The 25,194-nt window shown below is 50.1% G+C and overlaps 1 protein-coding gene across 5 annotated transcripts in view; it reads right to left on the reverse strand.

Moving 5' to 3' along the window:
- The window catches only part of LOC139054263 (protein naked cuticle homolog 2-like), a 48,261-nt gene extending 23,996 nt beyond the window's left edge, over window positions 1-24,265 (reverse strand). The window contains exons 1-2 of one of the 5 annotated variants that reach the window (XM_070530997.1): window positions 23,901-24,265; window positions 14,520-14,632 (exon numbers count right to left, since the gene is read on the reverse strand). In XM_070530997.1, coding sequence (XP_070387098.1) covers window positions 14,520-14,632; window positions 23,901-23,925 — 138 coding nt within the window. In that variant the 5' untranslated portion in view covers window positions 23,926-24,265. Of the gene's footprint in view, window positions 1-40; window positions 683-704; window positions 973-6,080; window positions 6,314-14,519; window positions 14,633-23,900 lie in introns of those variants that run through there. The other 4 variants (XM_070530998.1, XM_070531000.1, XM_070530996.1 and 1 more) reach the window with 4 other exon arrangements.
- Window positions 24,266-25,194: the final 929 nt, after the last annotated feature.

Consider the following 25,194-nt stretch of genomic DNA (forward strand, 5'->3'; position numbering starts at 1 on the left):
AGTCAGGGTCCCCCAAAAAGCCACGCCAGAAGCTTCCGACCTTTGACACGGCAGTCGTCCTCGCCCCAATCGGCACGAAAGAAACGCACGGACTGCCCAGCTGCCGACGCTGCTTACGACCGCGGACCTCACACGACGCGACTGCCGGTGCATTCATCTACTTAGCGCATCAAGTCTGCCTTGCGGTTTCCGAAAGAAAGCTCTGCTGGCAGCGTCTCCAAATGGTTCACAGAAGCGCGGGCAGCACCACGAACGGCTAGGAATGGACGCCATTCCAGGGACCGCGGGTACACACACACACACGACTGATCGGGGGGTGCATTGCTGATAGTTCAGACACCGCAGTGTTCCTGTTCCGTGGTTCAAGCTGGCGACACACACGGGTGTCATTCCTTCAGGCGCGACTGCGAACGTCTCTTTAGCTGAACAACACGCCGTGCACACGCCGACAACCGCCGGTGGGAGTCTCGCGAACACGCAGCCTTCGAAGAAACGGCTCCCGCGGTGCATGCCAAATGCCGGAAGTAAACTGGACGCGTAGATAGCAAATCAGCGCAGTCACGGTGGCCCCGAGACCCAGCGCGGCCCTTTTGTGGCCAGGCCACCTGCGGGCTGCCGTCATTGACACGGACGACAGCGAAAGTAGCAGCGCCTGAGTGTAGAGTGTGTCGCTCGCCCCGGGAGACGAGAGAGACGCAACCTACGCGGCTACACGCGCAGGCTATGGCCGACTGCGGTGCCATTGCGCGGCTGACGCGCTCCAGAGAGAACTGTCCGTCGGATAGGTCGGAGGTAGCGAAAGCCGGTAGAGCGGCTGGTATCGGCAGCGCTGGAAATAAGGACATGGCGGAAGCCGCGTGAGCGGCACAAAGGAAGGGCCGTCGAGAATCCGGCGGTCGTGAGCAGCATCAGCGACCTCATCAGCGGCGCGCTCGTCGCGCTCGTCATGCAGGGCCCGTCCGAAATTACAGGGCACGGGCGAAATTAAGGCCTTCCCTGTGTATTACAGCAGGAAAATGCACAACGCAAGTGGGGGGCCTACCCATCCTGCTCGGCCAAACGGGAAGGAGCCCCTCCCTTTTCACACACACACACACGCAGCGAGAGAGAGAGGAGGGGGGCGCACAAGGGCGAGTCGCAGCCCCAGGCGGCGGCGCAGCCAGCGGGGCCCCTTTCATCCTGGCCGCCCGCCGCGCATCGTCGGCGCCCCTCAAGGCGGCCGCCTCGACACGCGCGCCTCCGCCTATGTGCCTTCCGGGCACAAAAGAAGAGGGAGAAAAAAAGTGCTCCCCACGACTGCTACTAGTCGCCCGAACAATCTCATCGCGCTAGCGCGAGCAGAAACACTACTCTTCGGACTGCCGCCGCAGCATCTGAGTTGAGCGCCAGAGTCAATGCGTGGTTGCTGACCGACGCCGCTTCCATTTGGCTGAATATCGTCGAAATGAGTACTCCTGAAGAGAAGGCGCACGAACGTGCCATTCGCGCAAAAGCACACGTTCTAACCCGCCGGCGGAAACGGACCTCAAGAGCTGCGAAAAGCGGTTTCGATATGGACACAAAGGCGATAAGCGATTTAACGTACATACATGCCGTAGCCTGTAAAGGCTGAGCGGAATCATAATTATCCCGACTTGTATGGCTCTAAAGAACAAATGGAACAAAACGGTCACGAAAATTTTTCATAGCGGCGAAGGGTTTCGTCACGGCAATTGGCAGGCCAGAAATGATTTACTGGACACACAAAATCTAGCACATCTGTTCACACACTGAAGCGAATGCGCATAAATAAAAGCAGCTGGGAGCGAATCTCTAAAGGCTTGCAAGGTTTTCCAAACGTAATCCAAGGTTTGCTGCAACTTCGTTAATCACAGGCTTTACAATTCACCAAAAAACTCTTAAAAGTTCCGCTAGAATAAAACTGCATGACAAAAAGCAGCAAGCGGCAGTATCAGAATGAAATATACGCAATATCAGTATCAGAAATATACGCAAGTACTTGCTGTTATAAAGATAACGTTTATAATACAATGAGTAGTGAAAAGAAATTGAAGCATACAAGTCTTTCGGTGACTATTGCAAGAAAATGATTCCTGCGCCACTTTGCTTAAAAAAAACAAAAACAAACAAAACAGGAAGCGCACAATAGTTTCAAACATGCTTCCCAAAAGAAGTTCAGGCACAACGAAACCATCATGAAGCCGGATAGAACGTAGGAGTGCATAAGAGGTACATAAGCGTGCAAGAGGTACATAAGAGGACCTTCATATACTTTTCAGGACATTGCGAACTTTTTTGCAGAACGAAAGAACAAAATTAAGAACTCAACGCCCTTCCACTCTGTAAAGGATGACCAACGAAGCTGTGTATGTGGACCCCTTAATGGCGAACTGCACCTCCACCGCGGGTCGGTCGGTATTTGCACTACCTTCGGGATCGGCCCACGTATGGCTCACGTATCAATTTAGTTCGCTTTAGATGTACTATCAGATGCAATTCACAGAAGTGATATCATTTTTCCTTGCCGAATCACAGAGTTGTAAACTTAATAGTTTCGTTTTCTGAAAATTTTCGGGTTTTGCGATTCTTTAATAAAAAATTGACGGCCTAACTCAAAAATTCGAAACCAACAGTCACTAGATTTTAGGTTTTTCGTTTAAATGCAACAAACCTCGCCAGATTTGGTGCAGTGGTTGCCAAGAAAAACGAATTCTCCTTTTACATGTATTTAGATAGGAGCGCTCCTTCCTTTCAAGTTAGGCTGCTCCTTGATGGGGCAGAACCTGCGTGGAACTTTTAATTTACTGGACAGGTAACGTGATGGCGCCGCCGGGGGAAGGAAATGATAGCTATAAAACGGCGCGACGAGAGGCGAAGGACGATCGCTCTCTTATTTTCGAATTGTAACTTTTGCTTGTTTGATTCTTTTTCCTTCTGTATTAGCCTTAAAACGTGCACAAACGTTCACTTAAGCTTAACAACGAAAGCGTCGCTTCTTCGGACAGCGGGGACCTCCGGAGACCGGTCCGGGAGAGAGACATCGAGGCGTACTGGATCGACTCAGACCTTCCTGGCCTACATTTACAACGAATGCCCCGAGATGCTTCCATGTGGCACGGACTTCTTGGAGTACAGCTACTATACTTCGTGAATTATCGAGCTTCGCCCTCACCGCACCACTTGAGCTTGAGGGCGCTCTTGTATTAATACAGTAAGCCCGTGCCGTTACAATAGATGGAAGGTCAAAAGGCTCAAGCATGAAGACAAGCACCGTAAATGCGATGAAGCATGGCTGGCAGCAAATATCGGTCGCAAGGATAAACCCTAAATATGTGTAAAACAGGGTATTCGTTGGTGCTTGGTGCGCATCGACAATTTCACACACAGGGCCGGGAGAACACGGACTATTACGCAAAACAAATTGGGTGAGCATGCATGCCACAGGCCGCGACAGCAAATGGACGGAGGAGAGAGCTCTGCTATTGGGAACACAAATGCAATGCGAGCATCACAAGAAGCCGTGTGCTCGGATTATACGTTGGGCTACCACCGAGGACCTGCTCTTTTGCCGGAGCATCTATAGCTACGCGAATTTCACGCGCTTACTGAGCCAGCACACTCGGTTCACGGACGGCGTTTTACAGCAGCCGTGGCTATGAGATGTAAGCACACTGCTTGCTTCCGCCGCTTGTCGCCGCACTTGCACTACAGCCCAATTTGGCTAGCGTTAAGCCTGTGCGCTTGTCGCAGCACTGAGCACATTTAGGTGGGTCGCCTTCCTTCGCTACCTGCAGAAAAAAAAAAAAAATACCTCGGTGCGCTAACCTCAGCAAAAATGGTATACGATGCGCCAATATGAAGGAAAACACGCGCTTCTGTTTAAAGCCGTGTATAGTTTTTTTTTCTGCACCAAAATTTAATAGAAAAGTTCCACTGGGAGGGCATCTCCTACACGATAACTACATATAGCAAATATCAGTAAGGGAGCTTCGCACTTGCACGTTTACAGGAATCTTTGTTCGAAATAGTGTGCACTTAGACGCTGCTTATGTTATGCGAGACCAATGTTGCAGATAAGTAAAAGTTATACTATGACATGCAGTGATGCGCGAAAACACGCACGTGCCAGCGAATGCTTATAACTTGTGTCAGCGTGCCAGCGAATGCTTATAACTTGTGTCAGAACAAAGGGTTCGTTTGCGGTGTGGCAGTAACCGCTGTTGTTTTGCTGTCGTGCACCAGTGCACTAGCACTGGTGCGCTACTTCCGGGGGGATTTCCACTTTTAACTATTAAACAGGTATACACATCACCTTTGAAAAAAGTCGACGTTCAGTCACAACACTACATGAAGCATTGTATTCAAGCTGTAACAGCACAGCCACACTCTCAATTCAAATACGAAATTTCAATGGACCACGTTGGCTTGTAGAAACAGGCCCCGTTGCTTAAAGCGCAAGGTAGTTATTACAGCATTCAGCACAAGTGTCTGTCGTTTATTACCGCGTATTACCGGAAGACTGTTGTTACAGATTTATTATTTGCACAGACGGCCAATTTATGGTTATGGCTGTATTCGTCTGATTCCTTAGACAAAAGTGCCGCCGCAGGTCGTTACGCGGTTTTATTGAGGAGAAAGAGTATGAAGCATAACCCTTTCCACTTCCCTCCATACACGGTAGCCAACAGCACACTTCGCTCTGGTTCAATTCCTTTTACTTTTACAAGACGGTCTCGGAATGGCTTTATGAGCAACAATCGGCGTGTCTGGAGCTTGACAGGCGGCCGCAAACCAGAAACAAAACAGGACTTGACATCATTGCACACATCGTTATCTCGCCTTTAATTTCCCGTTTCCACCCTTCAACCCCTACGTAGTTGTATTTATTAACCAGCACTTTAGTTCCCTTTAGTAACCAATGCATAATGATCCATGAGGGCTCCGTTAGGCAAAGCAACAATCGTCATGACTAAAACACGACGGGCAAGCCAACAAACATTGCTTATTCTATTTATGGATGCCTTTAATACAATACGAGCGTTACATTGCTCAAGACTGCTGGCCAGTTCGGTTGCCGTTCAAGACATGGCTTATCCAATCCGCATTTTTTAGGAAAGCACGGTACATGTCCATCGCATGCCAGGCACACTGGGAGACCACGGTTGCATGCCGTTACTCGCAACTACTGGCGCATAGTTTTCTCTCACAAGGCACACACGCAGCTGGGCCGAAGATGTTACATCGCATACGTTTCGCCTTCGATCTACATAGGGTTTAAAGGGTTAAATAAAATACGCGACATGACCAAGCACACAAGGCATGCAGTAAGCCTCCGTGTAGGTGCACGCCACCGTTGCAAGCACTGCTTCTGGGCTACGGACACTGTTCTTCACTGCTGCACCAAATTTTCACGTTGAGCTTTACGGGCGATACGATACTTCGCATAGTTCAAACGTAAGTGTAACTCCCTTTAAAATTGTGGAATAAAGAAAACATTCCTTACGGCCGCTTATAATGGTTTATGAAAATACTCCAAATGCTTCCCCAGAGATTTTCATTTCCATTTCAGCTGCTTATAGAGGAATGAAGGGCAATGGAACCTTGCCGGCGGGTGTCAGACGCCGGTAATCACCGCTGATAAAAAAGTGACAAGGATACATACCTTCTGATCAAACAGTAACAAAGCATTGAGACGGCAGTAGTGAAAACGTTCCGCTGAAACGTCCTCATCAATACCGCCTCATCAGCTCTTCAAAGATTAATACAATGCAACTTTAGTAACGTCAATTATTGGGCTGGTTTTGCACAATTCCACGTTAAGAGCGCGACTTTTCTTGACGAGAATGAAATAGAAGAGCAGCGCTAGTATTTTGTTAAAAAAGTCGCGCTACTTTGAATCGTGCAGCTTTAGAAAGAGTATTTATGCTCATCCGTATAAGCTTACGGCTTCAGACCAACAAATATGCTATTCCGGTATTCTGTCAGGCACAGGCGAAACACAATGTACATATTATAATAATAATAATAATAATAATAATAATAATAATAATAATAATAATAATAATCTGTAGAACGCTCACCAGCGGACACTCGGATAGCGACCTTTCCGCTTTGCTGAACGCCGAGCAAAACTTGACGGTAAAACGAGGCATCTTCCTGAGTATGGTAGCCATGTCAAAAAATGTCATGTGCGGCAGTCGGCGAACGAAGCACCCTCAAGCAGTCATCACCACTGCCCGCAACCACAGCCGCGCGCACTCGTCGGACGCGCACGAGAACTCGGCGAACGACGCGGCAGGAGCGCGACAGGCTGCACAGCTGGCACAACGCGCATGCGCGGCGAGCGTAGGAGCGGCTCATTCGCCTTGGAGGGAAGGCCGGCGCTTGCAATCTGCCTTGGCCCCTCTCCGTGCTGGACAGCGCGAGGGCAACGGGGGCCAGCACGAAGGGGCTTCCCCAGGACCGGCACATAAATGACCGTGAATGTTTGCTGCCGGCGCCACCGAGCACACGCGTTCCCTTACTACCAACTAGTGCGGGCGTCGTTGTCTGAAGAATTCTTTTACTAGATGCACATTTACGTATCAGCAATGCACGCACAAGGTAACACAAATCATTTCAAGATGAAGCAGGCAGCTTATTCAGCTTGTTCTGGAAGGTCGAGGCCCTGGAGCGAGTACGAATAGCGTTTCACAACTGACGCAGGTTGTACGACTGTCAAGTGTGTACTTGAATGCGTTTACATACGTGAACATTTTAGCGTTTTATAATGAAGCTTTCCAGAACGCTCTACAAACTGCTCCCTGAGCTACACACAAGGATGGTAAAAACGGAACTCTATATGTTGCATATGATAAAGCGCCGCGAATTAACAATGGACTAGAAACAGCTACTTGAGCCAGTACATTCACTGCCTGTGCCTATGATAAGTGATGAGATTTAAGGCCTCAAATCAACTTCTCAGCAGAGAAACGGCTGAGATGGCTGAGGCTTTCTGCGTTGAATATTCTACACGCGTATACGTATACTGCTGTAACCGGCCTGCATTTGCATATGCAATCAAATTTATGCTCTCGGGCAGACTTTCGAGAAAAAAAAAAAGAATACATAAATGCTTTTGCTTTCAGCCCCCGTTTGAACGTGGACGCCGCAGTCGGAAATCGAACCGCGACCTCGTGCTCAGCAGAACATAGCCACTAAATCACTGCGGCGGGTTATTTCTCATTAAAAAATAAAGAAAGAAAGAAACACTACGAAATAGCTGTGCACAGCCTCAACGGCAAACATACAAGAGTTTTGCACACGCGCGTTAGATCAGAGATGACACTCTTCAAGGACCACCCGCTGAATCTACAGTAAATGGTATGAATATGTGAATATTTCCTCGGCACGAATCTGCAGATGTCTCCTAGCTAGCATAACCCACAAGTTAGCGTACCACCACGTGAGCGGCACCGAAGCTAGGTAACAGTAAACGAAGACTCTCTGCCACGATCTCAGGCTTTACCTATGCATTTAGCTGCGTCAACCCGTGCACACTGCACAGAGCAGTGCGTGACATCCATAGCAGCGACGAGTAGCCGATGCCTTCAGAGTAAACTATTTCCCACGTGTGCGCAAGAAAACATTAGCAGAGCGCTCCATATAACTATAGTATACACATGAGCACCGCTGACTAACGCAGAGGCGCTTTTGTATGTTTCAATATACATTTTGATTGCACAATGCGTTTACGCAGGGTACTTCGTAACCCAATCGCCGAAGTTGAATACAAAGTGAGTGTTCAGCAGGTGTTGCGTCCATGGAAAAGACGCGCAAGGAAAGGAAGCTTTATGAACCTGGGCTGCATAAACCAATACAACCAGAAAGTTGGGATAAGAATCTCAGCCATCCGGCCACGGATAGATTTTTTTCGTTCTTTCTTGTTTCGGCAGCATGGACCCGAGTGAAACTTCCCGCAGAAAGAAAAAAAAAAAGACTTAGGGAAAAATCGGTTGTACGCGTGCTCCTCGTGCTGGGAACGGGGTTTTGCGCGAGGAGGCAGCGCGGATCTAATCGACCGCAGCAGCCACTGTGGGCCAAAAGGAAGGAGCAGCCGGCGGCTTTTAATGGGTGTCCGAGGGTCGCCGGGTGCTGGGCTCCGGTCTGCGGCGGCCATCGGAGGGAGCGCCGCTTGAGAGAGGGAGCGCTCCTTTGGTCGAGGCCGCCGAGAGGGCTGCGCCGATCTTGGCGGGCACATGTCGGCGGCGCCTTTGATGTCGAGGCCTCGGCCGAGATGCCGCCAGCGGGGGCCGTCCAACAACGCCGGCTCGCCGCTTGAGCATTGTTGTCGACCGGAGAGACCATTGCCGCGCGCCAGCCAGCGTGCCGCGTCGCTAATCGCTCGCAGGCTTTGCGGGAGGCGCAAATGAGCACGGCAAGGTCTCGCCCTTCCCCTGATGGCAGCAGCCCCCTGTCGCGATTGTGCTCTCCATTAAACTCCCGCCGCCAGATGCATCCTTTGACCGTGCGAGGCCCCGGCCACAGATTCGAGGCAAAATGCCGCCATGGCGTTCAGACGACTTCAAGAACTTACAAAAGGTGCCGCGAAAGGCGATGGTATGCCTCGTGTGATTTGATTGGTGCGCCCGTCACCCGCTGGATACGTGAATACTTTAAAACCGGCGCAACGATACGGATCACATGTGCCGGACATGTTTTCGTTAGCATTCAAGCTTGAAACCTGGGATGTTCAGCGCGGACTTGCATTACGCAGAATGGCACAGTTTCTGTAAAACTCGCGGTGGCAATGCGACAGAACATGCACTAAATGAATTTAAATTGCGGATGTTCAACACGTGTTACTGATAAAGAGCCTGGACACAGGCCACATAAATAACCGACAGCAGGGTCAGAGGGCATTTGACAAGTCTCTATTTTGCACGAAGAGCGCAGTCAGTTACATTACCTTCGATGTCACGCTAAGCTGTCAGACATGCTTGCCATGAAAGCGCACGACGGGGCCAAAATGTCACTCTTCAATCCACATCACCTGAATTTGAATTGCTCGACCCAGATGAGGTCACCAAGAAGGCGGATGCGGTCAACTTTCGGTCTTTTCATCGATTCCAACAACCCTGACGAAGCTAGGCAACACATCTGGGAACCCTCATTGGGATGCAGCAGATGCCTCGAGCATATACGCGGCGCATCGAACATAGGCTTCCTCCACACTAATTCCGTCTCCACTGTTTCTATAGTAGAACAAAAACGGGAATTGCCATGGAATTAAATGCGCTAAAAAATAAAGGTATAATAAAAGAAAAGCACGTGTTCACCGCCTTCAAGTTTGTCGTGTGCTAAAGAATTGAAAGGAGATGGGAAAACAGGATGGTATGCCGTGATCCAACTCCACTGAGCATCGGAATCATACTGCGGACAGAACGGAAAAATGCGTGAACGATTGATGAAGTCGGGAGAGAGGCGTGTAGCGCATTATGAGCGAACGTGCGTCATTTTTCTAGAACAGGGCCGCGATATCTGCAGAATAGGAGACCTTAAACGTCAGTAGTTGTAAACAAGGGAAGCTTAAGCAAATTTTTTTACCACAACGGGAGTGTTTAATATTAAACTATTTGCAGAAATCGGATTTAAAGAGCGAGAGCGGGAAGGGGGAACCGCGCACTGCGATACGCATGAAACTAATAAGAAAAAAAAAGTTATCGTTCTCTCATGCTTGCCATTCTTTCTTTTTTTTTTTCCTTTATAGGGACAAGGAATGGAATGGCAGAAATGAAAGTTATATCAGACGTAAAGGCGAGTTGGAGAGCGAGATACACAATTTTTCTGCGTGCAGATAAACCATGGATGGGGACGCGAGTACGTGCACCAGCAAATAGAGATCTAGACGTAACTTGCAGATGTCGGGCTGTATCCCACATAGCTGCGATAGAACGACGGACATAGGGGGAATCGAAATGTGATAAAAATCTTTATTATCTTACTATTCAGTCATGGTGACATTTGTATGAAAAGTGGTATGTTACCGCATCAACGGCGAGGCTCGCCAACGCTGCAAGTTATTGCACTTGCGTTACACGACCAAATAAAAAGGAATGTCACAGCAAGACTTGGCTTTTCATAGAATGGACGAAGCAATAGTACCAGGAGGCTATCGGCGAAGTGCAACATGCGACCGCTCTCCTGTCTAGCCGAGTAGTTAGCAAGAAGATTAACCGTGAACGAGGCCAAAAACAAAGCCCTTGCGCAATGACTTGATGGCGAGCACCGTGGTGCGCAGGGCACCAGATTTCTCCCCTGTTGACTTGTACGGGTAGATAGAAGCAGCGTTATAAAGAGCTCGAAAGGAGATCCTTCTCGATAAGGCCGCAGGATCAGCGGGTTTGTTTACTCAGCGGGCTCCCGTGAGGCGTGGGCGGAGAGTGGTGGGAGGAGGCAAGGGGTATCGCGCGCTATCGGGCCGGGCGGGCACAAGTGCTCGGTGGCGCGAGGAGGGAATCTTCCTGGCGGCTCCCTTTGAGCGTTTGTCACACTCGGCGCGGCGAATTATCGGCGCTGCGCGGCGCTTTTGATGCTCGCCGGCCGCCAGGCGGCGCTCGCCCGGCGGGCTGCTCCGTGGGGTCAACGCACACGCGCGTCCGCCGCCGCCGCGGGAGCGCGCGTGACTGCGCCGCGCAACGGCCCGACAGCCACTTGGATGGAGGGGAGGGTCGGCGGCGCCCGAAGTCGTCGTCTTGGCGCGCGTAGCGGGCACTCCCTTCGGAATGCACGCATGCTGCTGCTGCTCACTCACTTCTGGCGGGAACGCAGCACGAACGCGTGAACATTCGTGTTTCTGCGGAAGCCTTTTCTTGCATATCTACTTTGGCGCTTCAAAAGCGCGCTAGCACCACTGCATTTCAGGTGCACTGCCACCGAACACCACGGCGGACGCACGTGCGCCCCGACAATCGCTTGTCCACACTCATCGCCACTCACGGCCCCTTTGAAATGCACTGTACGAGTGGGCCGCTGAAGGGCGGTACTTCGGGAAATGTTTTCCAGTGATCTTCCCACTTACACTTTCGTCCATTATGAAAGGTAACCGCGGATTTGTGCTCAAATCCGGTAATGTTCCTTGTGTGTGCTTGTAATGAGGAAATGTTCCATGAGCAGCATTCTTAAACCGAACAACAAAGTAACCAATAGCAGTGGGCGAGGTTTTGCACGCTTGCAAGAACCGCGGTTCGAACACATGACGCTGCGCCGTGCTCCCGCAAGGGCTGCAGAAAATAGCGTCAACCTTTCCTTATCCCTTAAGAACCACTTCTCTTCGAACACAGATGAGGTGTTCCATTACATAATGGACGAGGGTGTGTGTACGCACTGCGCGGCAAGGCCACTCGCGCCAACGAACAGCCTCTGCGAAGCCACTTGGCGCCGCATAACAATATGCGCGAGAAACCTGAGCTTCAACTGTGGGCCGAGCCCTTGCGTACAGCTGCTTTGAGAGGTGCAAAGGAGCGGGGTGACGCCACCTGTACCGCGTGCAGCCAGCAGGCGTGAAGAAGGGGGCCATGGCAGAAACGGCCGACGCAGTGTCCGGCGGCCAATTAATTAACGGCCCCAAGCGGCGCGGCCGCCGCCTGCGGGCGCCCCAGCAGGGAAGCCGCCGGAACCGCTCGAGTGGCCGCCGCCTTTGATGTCCGCCGCCGCCGCCGCGCACGATACGGCGGCGCCGCCATGTTGGAAATTAAGATTTGCGCCCCGCCGCAAGCGCGCCGTATGCGCCGGCGGTGGCACAAAACCGACGATGGCGGCCCCTGGGCAACAGCTCGGCAAACCTCACTGTGGAGCACACAGGAAAGAGCTTGTTCAAGCGGCATGGACCGCTCAGTTGGACGGAAAGCACGAAAATATTCGGGATAAAAAATAATAACAGTCCGGTCAATCAGCATGGCAGAACAGAAAGGTCAGACGCACCATGCTATTTGCCGAACAATCACTGCTCCGTTGTTTTTTGTTGTTGTTGTTGTTTTCTCCAGCACGGAACGCACGGAGGCAACATTTTCTTGTGCCCATGTATGGAGAACCCGGAGGAATATTGCGGAATATTCGTTGCTTAGAGCTGCGTAGCGTGTCCACACAGCCGCTTTAATGCTTTCCTAGCGACAACTAGAAATCTGTAGCGGTATTCTCATTGACAGCTGTACGCCTAGCGTCCACAGCAGTATCACCACAGCGGGCAGGTGATCGTATGACTGACGGGGAACAAAAAAGGTCGCGTCTCTCTCGGAACAAACGAACGGACCGTTTCTTTGCGCATTTCATGGCGGTGGCAGATAATGAACTACTCGTAATTATATTAAATCTTCAATGTGCATTTAGCAAGGGCTCTGCGAGAAAGATGATTTACTGATGGGGTTTAACACTGGCAATCGAACTCTAGACCTCACGATTAGTAGCAGAAAGGAAGAAAGCTGCGTTCTAGTTATTTTAAGAAAACTGCTCTCATTTATGTTTCCCCTCTTGTTTTAAGCATTATGGTTGCGGTGCGTCTTCTAGCACGTACATCGAACCACAAATATTTTCGGAGCACGGGATTTGAGAAAAGCGAAATTATTTTGCAGTCACAGCATCCGGCCCCGAATCGAAAGATGCAGCGGACACTTCCCGAACGGTTGCCACACTGTTCGCCGATACCCTATATTGCGGCTATGTGGCGAAGTCGCGGGGAAATTTACGTTTCTCGCGAATTCCGTTCTCCGAGAACTTCTTCCTCGACTGTGTTCTATAGACAATCAAGCAACAGTTGCGCGTAGAACTTATACAAAGATGTAAATACGATGCAAGCGATGACTGCTGGATTCATATCATGATGCCAATAACGATTTTATCGACGCTCCGTATATAAACGACCCTGAGCTGATATCACGTATAGACACGCGCTGAGTAATATTTTCTTAACCAAACTCGGGATTGGCCGATTCTGGAACGAGATTCAAACGCAGCTGCCTTTCTTTCCAAGCCGCACCGTGGGTGTATAATTACGAGCATCGGCTGTCGCGCAACAAGCTTCAATGGCGTTTCCTTTCCTTTTTTTTTCTTTCTTTTGTGGAGACGACCCGATTTACTATAACCGGACTGTAAAACGGGGGAAGAGCAAAATTCCGACCAGACTACGAAGCAATTCGGATATGACCCAAATGCTCGCAGAGACTAGACCTTGCCAAGTTTCTCTCTCTCTCTTAAGCATTAACAGCCGCTACAAAGCGGATTTCTCAGCAGAACACGGAAGTGTGTAAGCCTTGGTGACGGGCATGTGTGTTACCGCTAAAGCACGCGCACAAACACACGCACGCACACACGCCGGAGCCCTCACTTCAAAAACGCTGAACCGATTATGATACAGACACCTGTTTTTTTCTTTCACCCCCCCCCCCCCCACCGTGCCTGCAAAGCAAACAGTGCGCTCCCTGAGCGCACAGTCAGCAAGCAGCAAGATGGACCGTGTGTTAGACAGAGGGCCGCTGGGCGTCAGTGATATGGCAGCATTAGCAATTTCTATATTGCTAATGGGTAATTAGGAGCACAATACAAAGCTTGTAAACTATTTTTCTATAAACTGGCACACATTTCAATATGCTGGAAAGTGTGTGTGTGTGTGTGTGTGTGTGTGTGTGTGTGTGTGTGTGTGTGTGTGTGTGTGTGTGTGTGTGTGTGTGTGTGTGTGTGTGTGTGTGTGTGTGTGTGTGTGTGTGTGTGTGTGTGTGTGTGTGGCGCACGCGCTGAGGGAATAGGTCAACGTGCACGTAACATTACAGGCTAAGTCCTAATGAGTGTCACGTAAAATGCTAAAGCCCGAAGTTAACAATGCTGTAAAGATCGTCATAAGCACGGGCAGGCGCGTTCGTGAGAACAAAACCTTCACTGACCTCCCATTCCAGACGTCACAGGAGGTCACTTTCGTAAACATATTCACAGAATATCCTCACAGGCAGAAGATTAGGGGCATCAAGGTGAAGAATCGCAGATAGTGACAAGGACCTGTGTAGATATTAGGGAGTCTATCGACGCGTGTATCTGGTACAAAACCCTAAAGCACGCAATCAGTTAACAAAGTTGCAATGGACCTTGGTAAAGAAGGCTGCGGAGCCACTGTAGCTCGGCGAGGATACTTCTCAAATCTTTATAACGGTCTTGGTGCACTTCTGCAGGCTCGAGTGACCTCTTTCAAAAGCGCAGCATTAACTAATGATTGCATCTGGAAATCCTGGTGCCTTCGGAAGTTCGCCCTGAGCTAGACAATGCTACTTATGCGTGCCTAATAAGATTGTGCATGTATAGATCTGCAAACCGTTATCCCATTTTTTCCCGCTAGATCGCGACGGAAAGAAACAAACGCTACATTACTTTTCACTTTCGTGAGGTTCGTGCGGCCGACGCTGCACGCAAACTGATCAACGGAAACACTATAGTCGAACCTTCAGCTATAGTTTGCGGACGCCGATACACCTTTGCTAAAGCCGCATGGCACTAACCTCGCAGAAACTTACCGAGCAAGCGAATGTCTGGCTCTGCGGTTTTTGCCGCGGCAGGTCGTCATCCAACTGGCAGACAGGGTTGAAATGCGCGTTCACAACGATGCAGTCACCTGCCAACGAGACAAAACATATCCAGAGTCACACAGTGCATCCGCTTAGGCGCCAACCATACAAAACAATATAGACGAGACAATCGCATATACAACAGGCGGGCAGTGTACGCCAAGGCGTGGCTTCGCCCGCCCAGCGAGTTTGGCTCTTGATATAAACGGTTTCCGAACATAAAACGCGTGGAACGCTCCGCACAGTCACGTGTATTTGTACTTAGTAGAATTACATTTACAGAACATGTAACCTGTTAGTAACATATACTTGAATTAGAGGACGCCGTGTCCTTTGAGAACGCGCGGCTGTGTACTTTGACCTAACTTGGCCGAGCAGCATTCGATTAATATAAACAGTTGCCTTGTTGGAACGCATCCCACTGTCGGACTGCGAGGAAGCAGCGCAATCCCTAACAGTAAGTATGCAGTTCATAATTTGACGGTTTATTTTGTTTCTTATAAGCTTTTTCTTATTTTTCGCGGTTTATACCGACGTTGCAATTTGTACCTGAACAAAACCAGCTCTGAGAGGAAAAAGAGCGCCGCGTGGCGCCAAATCCCTTGCTGACCAGCGATCGCGACTGCAGACACCACGTGACTGAAGCCTAACAACCAAGCACTCTCGCGCATTAACCAAGGCGGATTTGCATTAACCAGGCAAGCACAGTTCCTACTCGAACGCGGCACGACCAAAATCCGTATTAACTCTACTTCCAGACATAACGCGCCGCGGTTGCTTATGGCTATGGTGTTGCGCTGCTAAGCACGAGGTCGCGGGATCGAATCCCGGCCACGGTGGACGCATCTCGATGGGGGCTAAATGCGAAAACAACCTTGTACTTAGATTTAGGTGCACGTTAAAGAACCCGGCCAGGTAGTCCAAATTATTCTGGAGTCCCCCATTACGAAGTGGTGGCTCACAATCAGATCGTGGTTTGGCACGTTATAACACACAATTTAATAATTCCCGACATAGTCGAAGCAAGGTCTTAGTTGAAGCGCCAGAAGGCCGTCAAACTTCAAGCAGGCCAAGGCATGCGGGTTTTCTCGAGGCCGTGTTGTAGAACCACGGTATTGTTTTAAAGCTGCATTACAGATGGTTGCACCAGGTCGACACAAGCGATGGCAAAGTTGGCTTCGTGAGCATGTAATACCAGCGCACAACGATACCCCATGTTCGTCGTCGGCAGACGTGACGCCCGGCAGAACGGAGGGGGGGGGGGGGGGGGCACGATGCCGCGAGAGCTATTTCACATAGTCTGCGCGCTTCCAGCGCGCGGCGAAAAACAAAGGGAGCGGGTGCCGACGTTCCAAAACTCTGCGCGGCTCGCACTCATGTTGCCGCGGGATTAGTAAAGATGCGCGGAGGGAGGGGAGGCGCTGGGTCGCCCGGCGGCATGCCTTGTGTCGCCGCGAAACGGGAGCCGGCGAGCGCTGCTTTGGGGGCCCCGGCGCCGCCGCTGCAGAATGCGGTCACCCGAGCCGTGCGCATGGGGCACCGAGGCGGACGTCGCACGCCGGCGAATCGGTGCTCGCCAAAACACGGGGCGCTACAAACGCGTGCCGGCGAGCCGACACCTGCGCTGCTGCCACAATCACCGCGCCGCGCTGCGGAGGAAGCGCTACACGCAGTGTCACACGCCGCCGCCGCGGAGAAGACAACAGGAAAGGGTGTCCGATACTGTCCGGAGAGCTGCATAATCGGAGGCCCGCGACGGCCAGCTATCCGGTGCCAGCCGATGCGGCTCGTACGAAACGAGCGCACAACGACGGTCGTCCATTTGGAGCGCCAATTCAGCCGCTTCATTAAAGACTCTGAACTGCCCGCCAGTGTGAAAAAACAGCCTATAATATAGGCTGCGCCACAAAGGGGAGACACGCGGATGCCTGCTGCATGCGCGTGGCATCGACGGCAGTTGCAAATAGCCATAACCAAGAGGGAATCCGCGTAACGCAGACTTTAATTTTCCTCTCGTTCTTGTTTTTTTCAGCCGGGACACCTGACTTGTTGCTCTATACCTTCGTGCAGTATACATATGCTCACGCACTTTACGCAGCGCGTGTTGTATTTATACACTGTGTGATCGCAACAGACGATGCAAAAAAAGAAAAAAAGAGCATAGGGGATGTTATTATTTTTTCTCTATAACTGTAGAATTATTTATGCATGAGAAATACATTTTCGATAACTTACAAATAAAATGAAGCAGAAATGAAAGTGGAATTTCGTTCAGCTCCCACCGTTCGCAAGTTGTCTTTCATTGTGTAAAAGTAATAGTTCGTCATTGGCCCTCCGTATTCTCTTCCTAATCATTGGCCGAACACCGTGGCGGGAGTCGTCAGTTGAAACCAAAATGAAGCGAGCAGCAAGCATCCTCCGTCTCGACGTTATATCGTTACCCGCCGTAGTTGCTCAGTGGCTATGGTGTTGGGCTGCTGAGCACGAGGTCGCGGGATCGAATCCCGGCCACGGCGGCCGCATTTCGATGGGGGCGAAATGCGAAAACACCCGCGTACTTAGATTTAGGCGCACGTTATAAAGAACCCCAGGTGGTCGAAATTTCCGGAGTCCTCCACTACGGCGTGCCTCATAATCAGAAAGTGGTTTTGGCACGTAAAACCCGATAATTTAATTTTATCGTTATATGCTCAAGCTCAGGAAATCATCTCACCGTCACCTCGCCATGGCTGCGTGCTCGTTACATCTGAGCGGCGCTTGTTCTCGGCTGAACCACCGCGACGGATTTAATAGCGGCGTGTAGTGAGGCAGTGCGTCGAATTTAACTATACATCTAGCCTACCAAAAATCAGTGCCCTTGCACTATGTGAAGGATGACCAACGAAGCTGTGTATGTGGGCCCCTTAATGACGAACTGCACCTCCGCCGCGGGTCGGCCCGGCATTGCAGTGTCTGAGGGATCGGCCACGTATGGGGAGTGCTTAAACGCCTGCTTCACCTACGCCGCGGGTCGGCCCGGCATTGCGCTACCTTCGGGATCGGCCTACGTATGGGGAGTTTTGTGCCTACACACGGACACGATCCTGGGGGAACTAGCCCTTAATAGCTTCGCTGTAATTCGCTGTAAAATTGGTTACATGTTCGTGGTTTTTAATTAATTAATGACGACGACGACGAACGCATGAGTGGCACTATAGCGCATTCGCGCGGTAGCGCCAACGAGCCAGCTGTGGAAGACGACGACGACGCTGGAGCCAATCCTGATGATGACAGTTTTGTGTCTACACATTTATTTTCGGTTCACATGCTGCTAATGTGATCCGTGTTTACAACTGCGCCTTCGTACAACAGCTGACCTAGCTGAAGCCAGATAGGCAGGTGGTTTCCGTCTTAGTTTCCACGATGTGTTTATTAACAGAGTGATGAGCATTTCAATGAGCGCTATATTGGTCGCAATTTACAATAACCCGCCGCGCTGGGTCCGCAGCTGTGACATTCGATCTGCTGCTAAGCACGAGGTCGCGGGTTTGGCTCCCGGTCGCGGCTGCCGCATTCCGATAGAAGCAGACTGCAATTCAGGCACGTACCCAAGGAGTGAGGGGGAGGCGCCCCCCCCCCGTAATTAAGCGGCATACTCCCCCCCCCCGCCCCGCCTCCCCCCGGCCACGCCACCACTCTTAAAGCGCCGCCAAATCAATCTTGAGACTTGACAGCTATTCGGCGGTCAACACTGGGCTGTTGTTACAGTATTGTTATGGCCGAGGCGTAGAAGCGATAGTTGATCGGGTCAAGGGAAAGGACACTGAACTGAGGGCGTGAAACAGATTGGTATTCTCCTAGCTAAAAAAATGCGGAACGTTTCCGCCTTTCTCATTATTTCGATGTTTGTTTCGAAATCCGAAGGTGCTGCCGCTAGAAAGGCTCCTCTGATATCTCTTCAATGATCCACGTTTCATAGTCATGCCTAAAAATTTCAAAACTTCAATCAAACCCTGCAATAACCGCTGAACCCATAAGCAATATGAATGTCACCCGTTACCTCGTTTTTTCCCCCTAATTGTAGGGCACTTTTCGTGGAAAAATGGCGACGGGAAATACGAGTCGCGAGTAAATTGAAAAATTAAGCGATCTACGAAGGGAGAGATCCGAGGCAACAACCAAACAGGAAGGAAAAGCAAAAATTAAGAAATTTAGCTGTTGCTTGTGAAAATATTTATGGATGAAAATCTTTTTATTTAAAAAGGAAGTAGAGAAAACGCCGCCGGAAGTGGAGAATGACTCCGTGTGTTTTGAATGGCGCTTCTACAGGTAGCAGTTGAGCCGCCCGACGTAGGCACTTCTCTGCTGTGCATATGTGGGTGTTTTTCTAACCTTCCGCGGTGGGTGCAGTACGTCTAGAATCACAGCGATCTACGCGGTTGTACGGGACTGGCGTCTACGTATCATCACACAACTTCCAAATAACTATACGAGTCGGTTTTGGCATAGAGTTTCGTACAATGTACTAGAGGGAACTCTGGCGCTTCAATCGTTGAGCCACCATGGGAGTGATGGGAAGTACCTTCGTGCTTGTGGATTAGTTTATTACGCTTTGTATGCGTTCAGTGTCGTAAATTTCAGAGCAATGTATACTTATCTAAGGGCAGAAGACGCTGCGAACACAAACAATCGATACTAATTGCAACGGTTCAGCTTGTCGAGGTGGCCAAATCGAAACGCGCCTAACGTCTCAAGGCACTGGCGTGCCCGCGATAAATTCGTAAGGGCGTTATATGTCCCATGTCGATGCATGTGACCGTGGCGTAATGGTTTCAATATTGGGCGTCTGTGCCTAGAGGTCCTGCGCTCGGACAATTTTAATAAAGTTTATTTAATAATTTACTGCGCTGTACATTGTTGAAAATGAATTTGCAAAGCCGTATGAAGCCGGAAGCACGAAGATTAGGCAAATCCATGTAATTCCCATGCTGGCTCAACCACTCCCATTGCAGCTCCCTTAGACACTACCGCCACAGTTCCTTCTGGTAATTATTGTATAAAACTCTATGGGCTTTGGCAATTCACTTGGTGGAGTAGTAAACGAGACACCCAAGAGAACTGCGATTGTTCAGCAAATATATCTTTCACTATAATTCATCCAGAGCTCATTAGCAAAAGACCAGTATAAATTAGCAAGAGACCAGTATAAATCTTCATTTTGCGCTTGTTTACTTGTTCTTTGTTATGTCCTTCCTGCGCGAGTCGATTTGACGTGGTTCCTGGTTTGCTAAGTAAAGCAGAGGTGTAATCACAGGCAGACTTGTCAGATATACCTTATTTCATTTCTATTTTGCGGGTTCACGCGGCTTCATAGCGAGCGGTGGGAATTATTAACGTTTGCACTAGTAAAAGTAGACCCGCCTCTGATTTGCATAGAAAAATTTACCTTGGAGGCTGCCCCCCCCCCCCCTCCGAAAGAAGATCCTGGGTACCTGCCTGCTGCAATCCACTACCTTGACTCACCTTCTAACATACATCTTTCTTACTTTTAGTTCGACAACACTTACTCTCCAGCCGTCCTCAAGCAGAAACTGAAGAACTTGCGGAGTTTTGAATATTTCCACAAATAGGTTGAAAGAATGGACACAGCAGTTTTAAATCGTGCCCATAGCGGCAGCACAATCGCAAGTTCTAAAAAAAAAAAAAAAAAACTGCGCTGCAGCTCTGCCCACCACCAGTGACGAAAAGGGAAGAGCAAAAAAAAAGAAGAAAGGAAGAAAGAAAGATGACAGGAGTGCCGTCTCCGGCCGGTATCGCCAGTCGGAGGGAACGAAGGCCCCTGTTTCGACGTCACGGCGGCCCTGATTAAAGGGGCCCAGCAACGGCTCTCGGCCGCGATGGCTGTTTTTCTGCTTTCCCTCTCCTCGCATCAGTGCAGCCGCGTTGCATCGCACCCGGCACGTGCAGCGCCCGCGATGCTCGACCAGTCACACGCAATCATGCGGCGTTCGCCCACCGTGCGGCGTCCACTCCGAGCGCTATCCAACGAGGGCTCTCGTCTGCCATGGCGCCGCTGTGTGCGCTCTGGCCTGGATATGCACTCAAGATTTCCAAAGAATGGAAAGCAGGCAAACGGTCGGCAAGGCTCCTTTGATTACAGCCATCAGCCAGACACTCCGCGTTCCATGCAGCAGTAAACTTCACTTTCTTCAAGAATAATGACGCTTTCTGTTGATTCGTTGGAAATGGGGGGGGGGGGTATTTGAAGCGATCTTGGGGCTCAGTCGCCAAAAAACCGCTCGTAACTGTTCTTAGATTTTCTAATAATTGCCTCTTAATTTTGCATTCAGCAAGTTCCCTGCGATTTCGCCAAGCTGGCGCTACCCTCTTGCAAATATTTACACCCTTTGGGGCTTACCTTGTCCCCACAACAATACACTCTAAGTTTACACCCTTTGAGTCGTGTCTTGCCACACATCGATAAACGTCATCTGTCTTGTCCGCATTTCCTTTCTTTAACGCTGCGAGCCCGGTAATTCCTAGTAAAGAACGGCATGCGCGTTATCAGCATGACAGCATTGCCGACAGGAAAGTAGCGGGCTCGGCGACTTCAAGAAAGGAAACGCAAGCAAGGCAGATGACGATTATCGTTGTGTGGCAGATATACACCCCAAAGGGCGTAAACTTTTTTTTAGAGCGTAATCGTTATCTGTCTCGCCCACATTTCCTTTCTTTAACGCTGCGAGCTCGGTACTTCCAAGCCACGAACGGCTTGCGCTTTATCAGCGTGATACAGCATTCTCGACAGGAAAGTAGCGAGCGCCGCGTTTTCAAGAAAGGAAACGCAAGCAAGGCAGATGACGATTATCGTTGTGGGAAAAATATACAACCCAAAGGGTGCAACCGTTTTAAGAATGTACTCGAATAACCTGTAGACGAATGTCACTTGTTGATATTTTATTTTCTCAATATAATGAAGTTTTCCGCGTGTCGATAATTCCTAATTACATGTATAACCGTCCGCTCTTTGAGGTAGCCCTGCACCCACAGTAAATCCGTTGAATCTTTAGAAGTCGTCCGGCCGCGGTCGCAAAGTGCCCATTAATTTAATTAGTCTGTCTAGAAAAAAACGGACAGTGGCCGTGGGCTTCACAAAGAACCGACTATAAATGAACTTGCTAAATCACGCTGGCCTCACTTTGATAAATTCAAGCATCAACGATACTGACTCACGACCATTCACTTTCTTTATGGTCACGTGCTCGTACGCGACGCGATCAATAGTGGGCGAATGAGAGACCTCAGCCCAGGCCAAAGTATTGACAAGGGGGACTGGACTATCTTTGTCAGGACCAACAATTCGACAAGGGTTTCCCAGGTCGAAACGTTGGCTCCACGTTGAGACTTCCCTTGCTCCATCACTCTTCTTGAATTCAAGTCTGTATCTTCCGTTATCCCTTCGCCTTGTTTGGATTCGTCCATCGTAATCCGTCACTAGTAACCTTTTACTTTCTACTTTCCCGCATCACCCAATGCGGAGCGGCAGCCTTGAACAACCTACCTCATGCAGACGGACCTCCATTTTCTCTGCGTTCCGTAGCAAAAATTTTCTGCCGTTATGTTGGACGTTGGGAAATATGTTGCGAGTAATGCTTGATGAAGCTGCCTTTTCATTATTACAGAGTGTGAATGTAAGGATCATTTGGGATCTTTATGCCGAAGTGACTCCCTTGTTCTTCCGTCTGAGCGCGAATAAGTGCGCATAATTCGCTAACATTGACTTAAAAAATGTCGTCTGAGCTTGCCAGGATTACTACCAGGATGCTATACCAGGATTTTCGAGTCGGTAGTGGTGAGCAGCACGGCTCTCATTGCCTAATAGTAGAGCATTCATTGTTGTGAGAACGTACGCTGGTCACTCAAGAATTACGATATGTTTCTAATTGTTATACAACTGTATGCGCAAGTGATATTTTTTTTCTTTTTCACGTCGATATAGGAGGACTCATAAGCAGTATATGCGTTCAGTTTCTTTTTGTACTCAGTCCCGTAAAAACAGCACGTTGTTACATCATTGTATATATATATATATATATACTGGTCACCTCGCCCATCACCTATTGGCGAAAATGAGGCAGCTAGAGGTGCACGCAGGTTGCGTACAAACAAGTACAAGGGAACGCAGCCAGAAAGAGTACCCTGCAGAAGACATCGCAAACGGTTACAAAACGGGCACCTAAAACCTGGCTTCTAAATTGAACGTCCGCCAACAAACACACGCACACACGCACACACACACACACACACGCACGCACGCACGCAAAGAATAAATAAAAATGACTAAAATGAACCTGGCATGAAAAGGTAGCGTCGAGAAGCAGGCGGCCGCCCCGATTGAAGCCGCGAAGTGCGCTTCCCTGGCGCAAGCAAACAGGGGCAACTGAAGAAAGCACGCCGCCTGCCAGGGTGACGACACAAGATGTATCGACGCAGCTCGGAATCCACGGCGCCCTCTGCGGCCCTTCTGCTTTCGCCGTTGGTGATGGATGGCACCAACTTAGTGGAATCGCAGCTCGGGAGTCTGTGAGGTTCTGTTAAATGATCTCCCGCCTAAACGGCGGCCAGCCGCTCATTATGCCAAGAGCGTAGTAGACATGCTGAACACTAGCCGTTTCTCTCGCACCTGCGGTGATGCCGGCAGTTCGTGCACGAAAAGTACGGTCGCTCATCTTTCATTCAGCTGTCCACGTCAAAGCCGTATAAGAGGTGCAGTAAGGGATTACGTGCAAATGTTTCGCGGTGGATTTCCGTGGACCGTATGGCAGTGGGTGCGTGTCGTCCTTCGTTTAGCGTAGTGCATGCATATTCGTAATTGCAGTTTCAAGTTTCGTAAAGCGCACACAAACACCACGTGTTGATGATCCTGCGAAGAGTAAGCAACCATAGAATTTAGAGCCAACCACCCTCCGTGATTCGTGAAATGGCTTGGCCACCTCCATCAGCTCACTTGCAACGACAGCCACCAAAAGCGTCCCTTTACCGATGGAAAACATGTGCGCGGAGTTGAAATCTAGCGTTACGTCAGTGCAGCGACGCCATGCAGATTTCATTATTCAGCGCGGTCGTGACCGTGGACGGCACGTCGCTTCGCGCGCCGAGGAAGCGGCAGTGAGCGAAGTTCCATCACGGCGCGGCGGCGGCGGCCAGATGAAAAGCGGCCGTAGCAACGGCGGCGTCCCTGTGAGACATAAAGAGCAACAGCGCGCACCGCGGTAGCATATCGCCGCCGCGGCACTCGGCTGCAACTAGCAGGAAGACGTGGTTCAAAACACTTACCGTGCTTACTCTGCATCTTGCCCATGGTGGCGCGTAGGAAAACAGCGCCGTAGCATTACAGCCGAGCCCCGAACGTCGACAGTGGCGGTAAGCAAGAAGACATGGTCGCCCGCAGAACTGGCCTGCTGTAGTACACTTTTCTTTCTTTTCGGCAACGCACTCAATGAAGAAGCCGCCGCTTGCCGCCGCTCCGGTCCCCCTTCCCTCGGCTGGCGAGGCCGCAACGCAAGGCGAAAGCCGTCGCCAGCCAATGGGCGCAGGGACGGCGCACTTCGTCCTCTGAGGTGGGGCCGGCGGGCAAGCGAGCGCCTGCAGCAGCCGCGGCCGCTGTCGCCCTCGGCTTGAACCGCGCCCACTCGACTGCTGCGGTGCCTGCGCTTTGACTGGCCGCAACGCGCACGCCGCTGACTTCCTTCTCTGCCGCCTTGCGAGATTTCGCAACAGCGTCATTAGTGGCGCGAAACGGCCTCAGAAGTTTCGACGCGAGGAGAAGCCCGAAGACATCAGCTTCTCACGTGCCTTACGGCCTTCCGTCACTCTGACCTCTTCGGCTCCTCTCTCAGATATTAATCAGTTTTGACCACGGTGTACCGTGGTTTTTACCAACCGTTCAATTTTCTTTTTTCTTTGCTCCATTGAACAAATTGAGACTACGGTGGGATGTGATTGTCTTCGTTGGCGCATACTTAAAATTCATATGGCTCAAATGGAGCTCATCCATATGGTCGAATACACTTTACACAGAATTAATAAAATACTTGCTTTATGAATACACGGATGTTACATCAATTTACCATTGGCAGTAAGTGCAATGAACCTTCACGTAACGTGTCATACAGCAACTAAGCGTACCTCTATGCAGTGGGTGATTGCTTTGTTGCAGTAACGGCCTGTCACAACTATAGTGTATTTACGTATTATGCGTAAGTATTTATTGCATTTTTATTTACGTTTCCCTATCAGATTCTTCTTCTTCATATTTTTATTTATTTTTATTTATTTTTTTGCGAGCATGCAATCACAGAAATGGCGTGCGAAAAGATTTAAGGGTCGGCAACTGCTCATATTGAACGATAAGTTTTCATGTTCAACCAAACCCATAGCATTGTGGATAAGACAAAACAATGTCAGTAAATTTACACACGGAGAATAACTGTACTGCTGTGCTGCGGAGTTCCCGACTCCGGCAATTTTGCGCTCTCGGACATTCCTGCACAACTATCCGCGAAAGTCATGCACACTATCGCTACAGCCCACAACCTACGTGCATCAGACAAATATGAGGCAAACCGAG

The sequence above is a fragment of the Dermacentor albipictus genome, chromosome 1, assembly GCF_038994185.2.
Source record: "Dermacentor albipictus isolate Rhodes 1998 colony chromosome 1, USDA_Dalb.pri_finalv2, whole genome shotgun sequence".
Lineage (NCBI taxonomy): Eukaryota > Metazoa > Arthropoda > Arachnida > Ixodida > Ixodidae > Dermacentor > Dermacentor albipictus.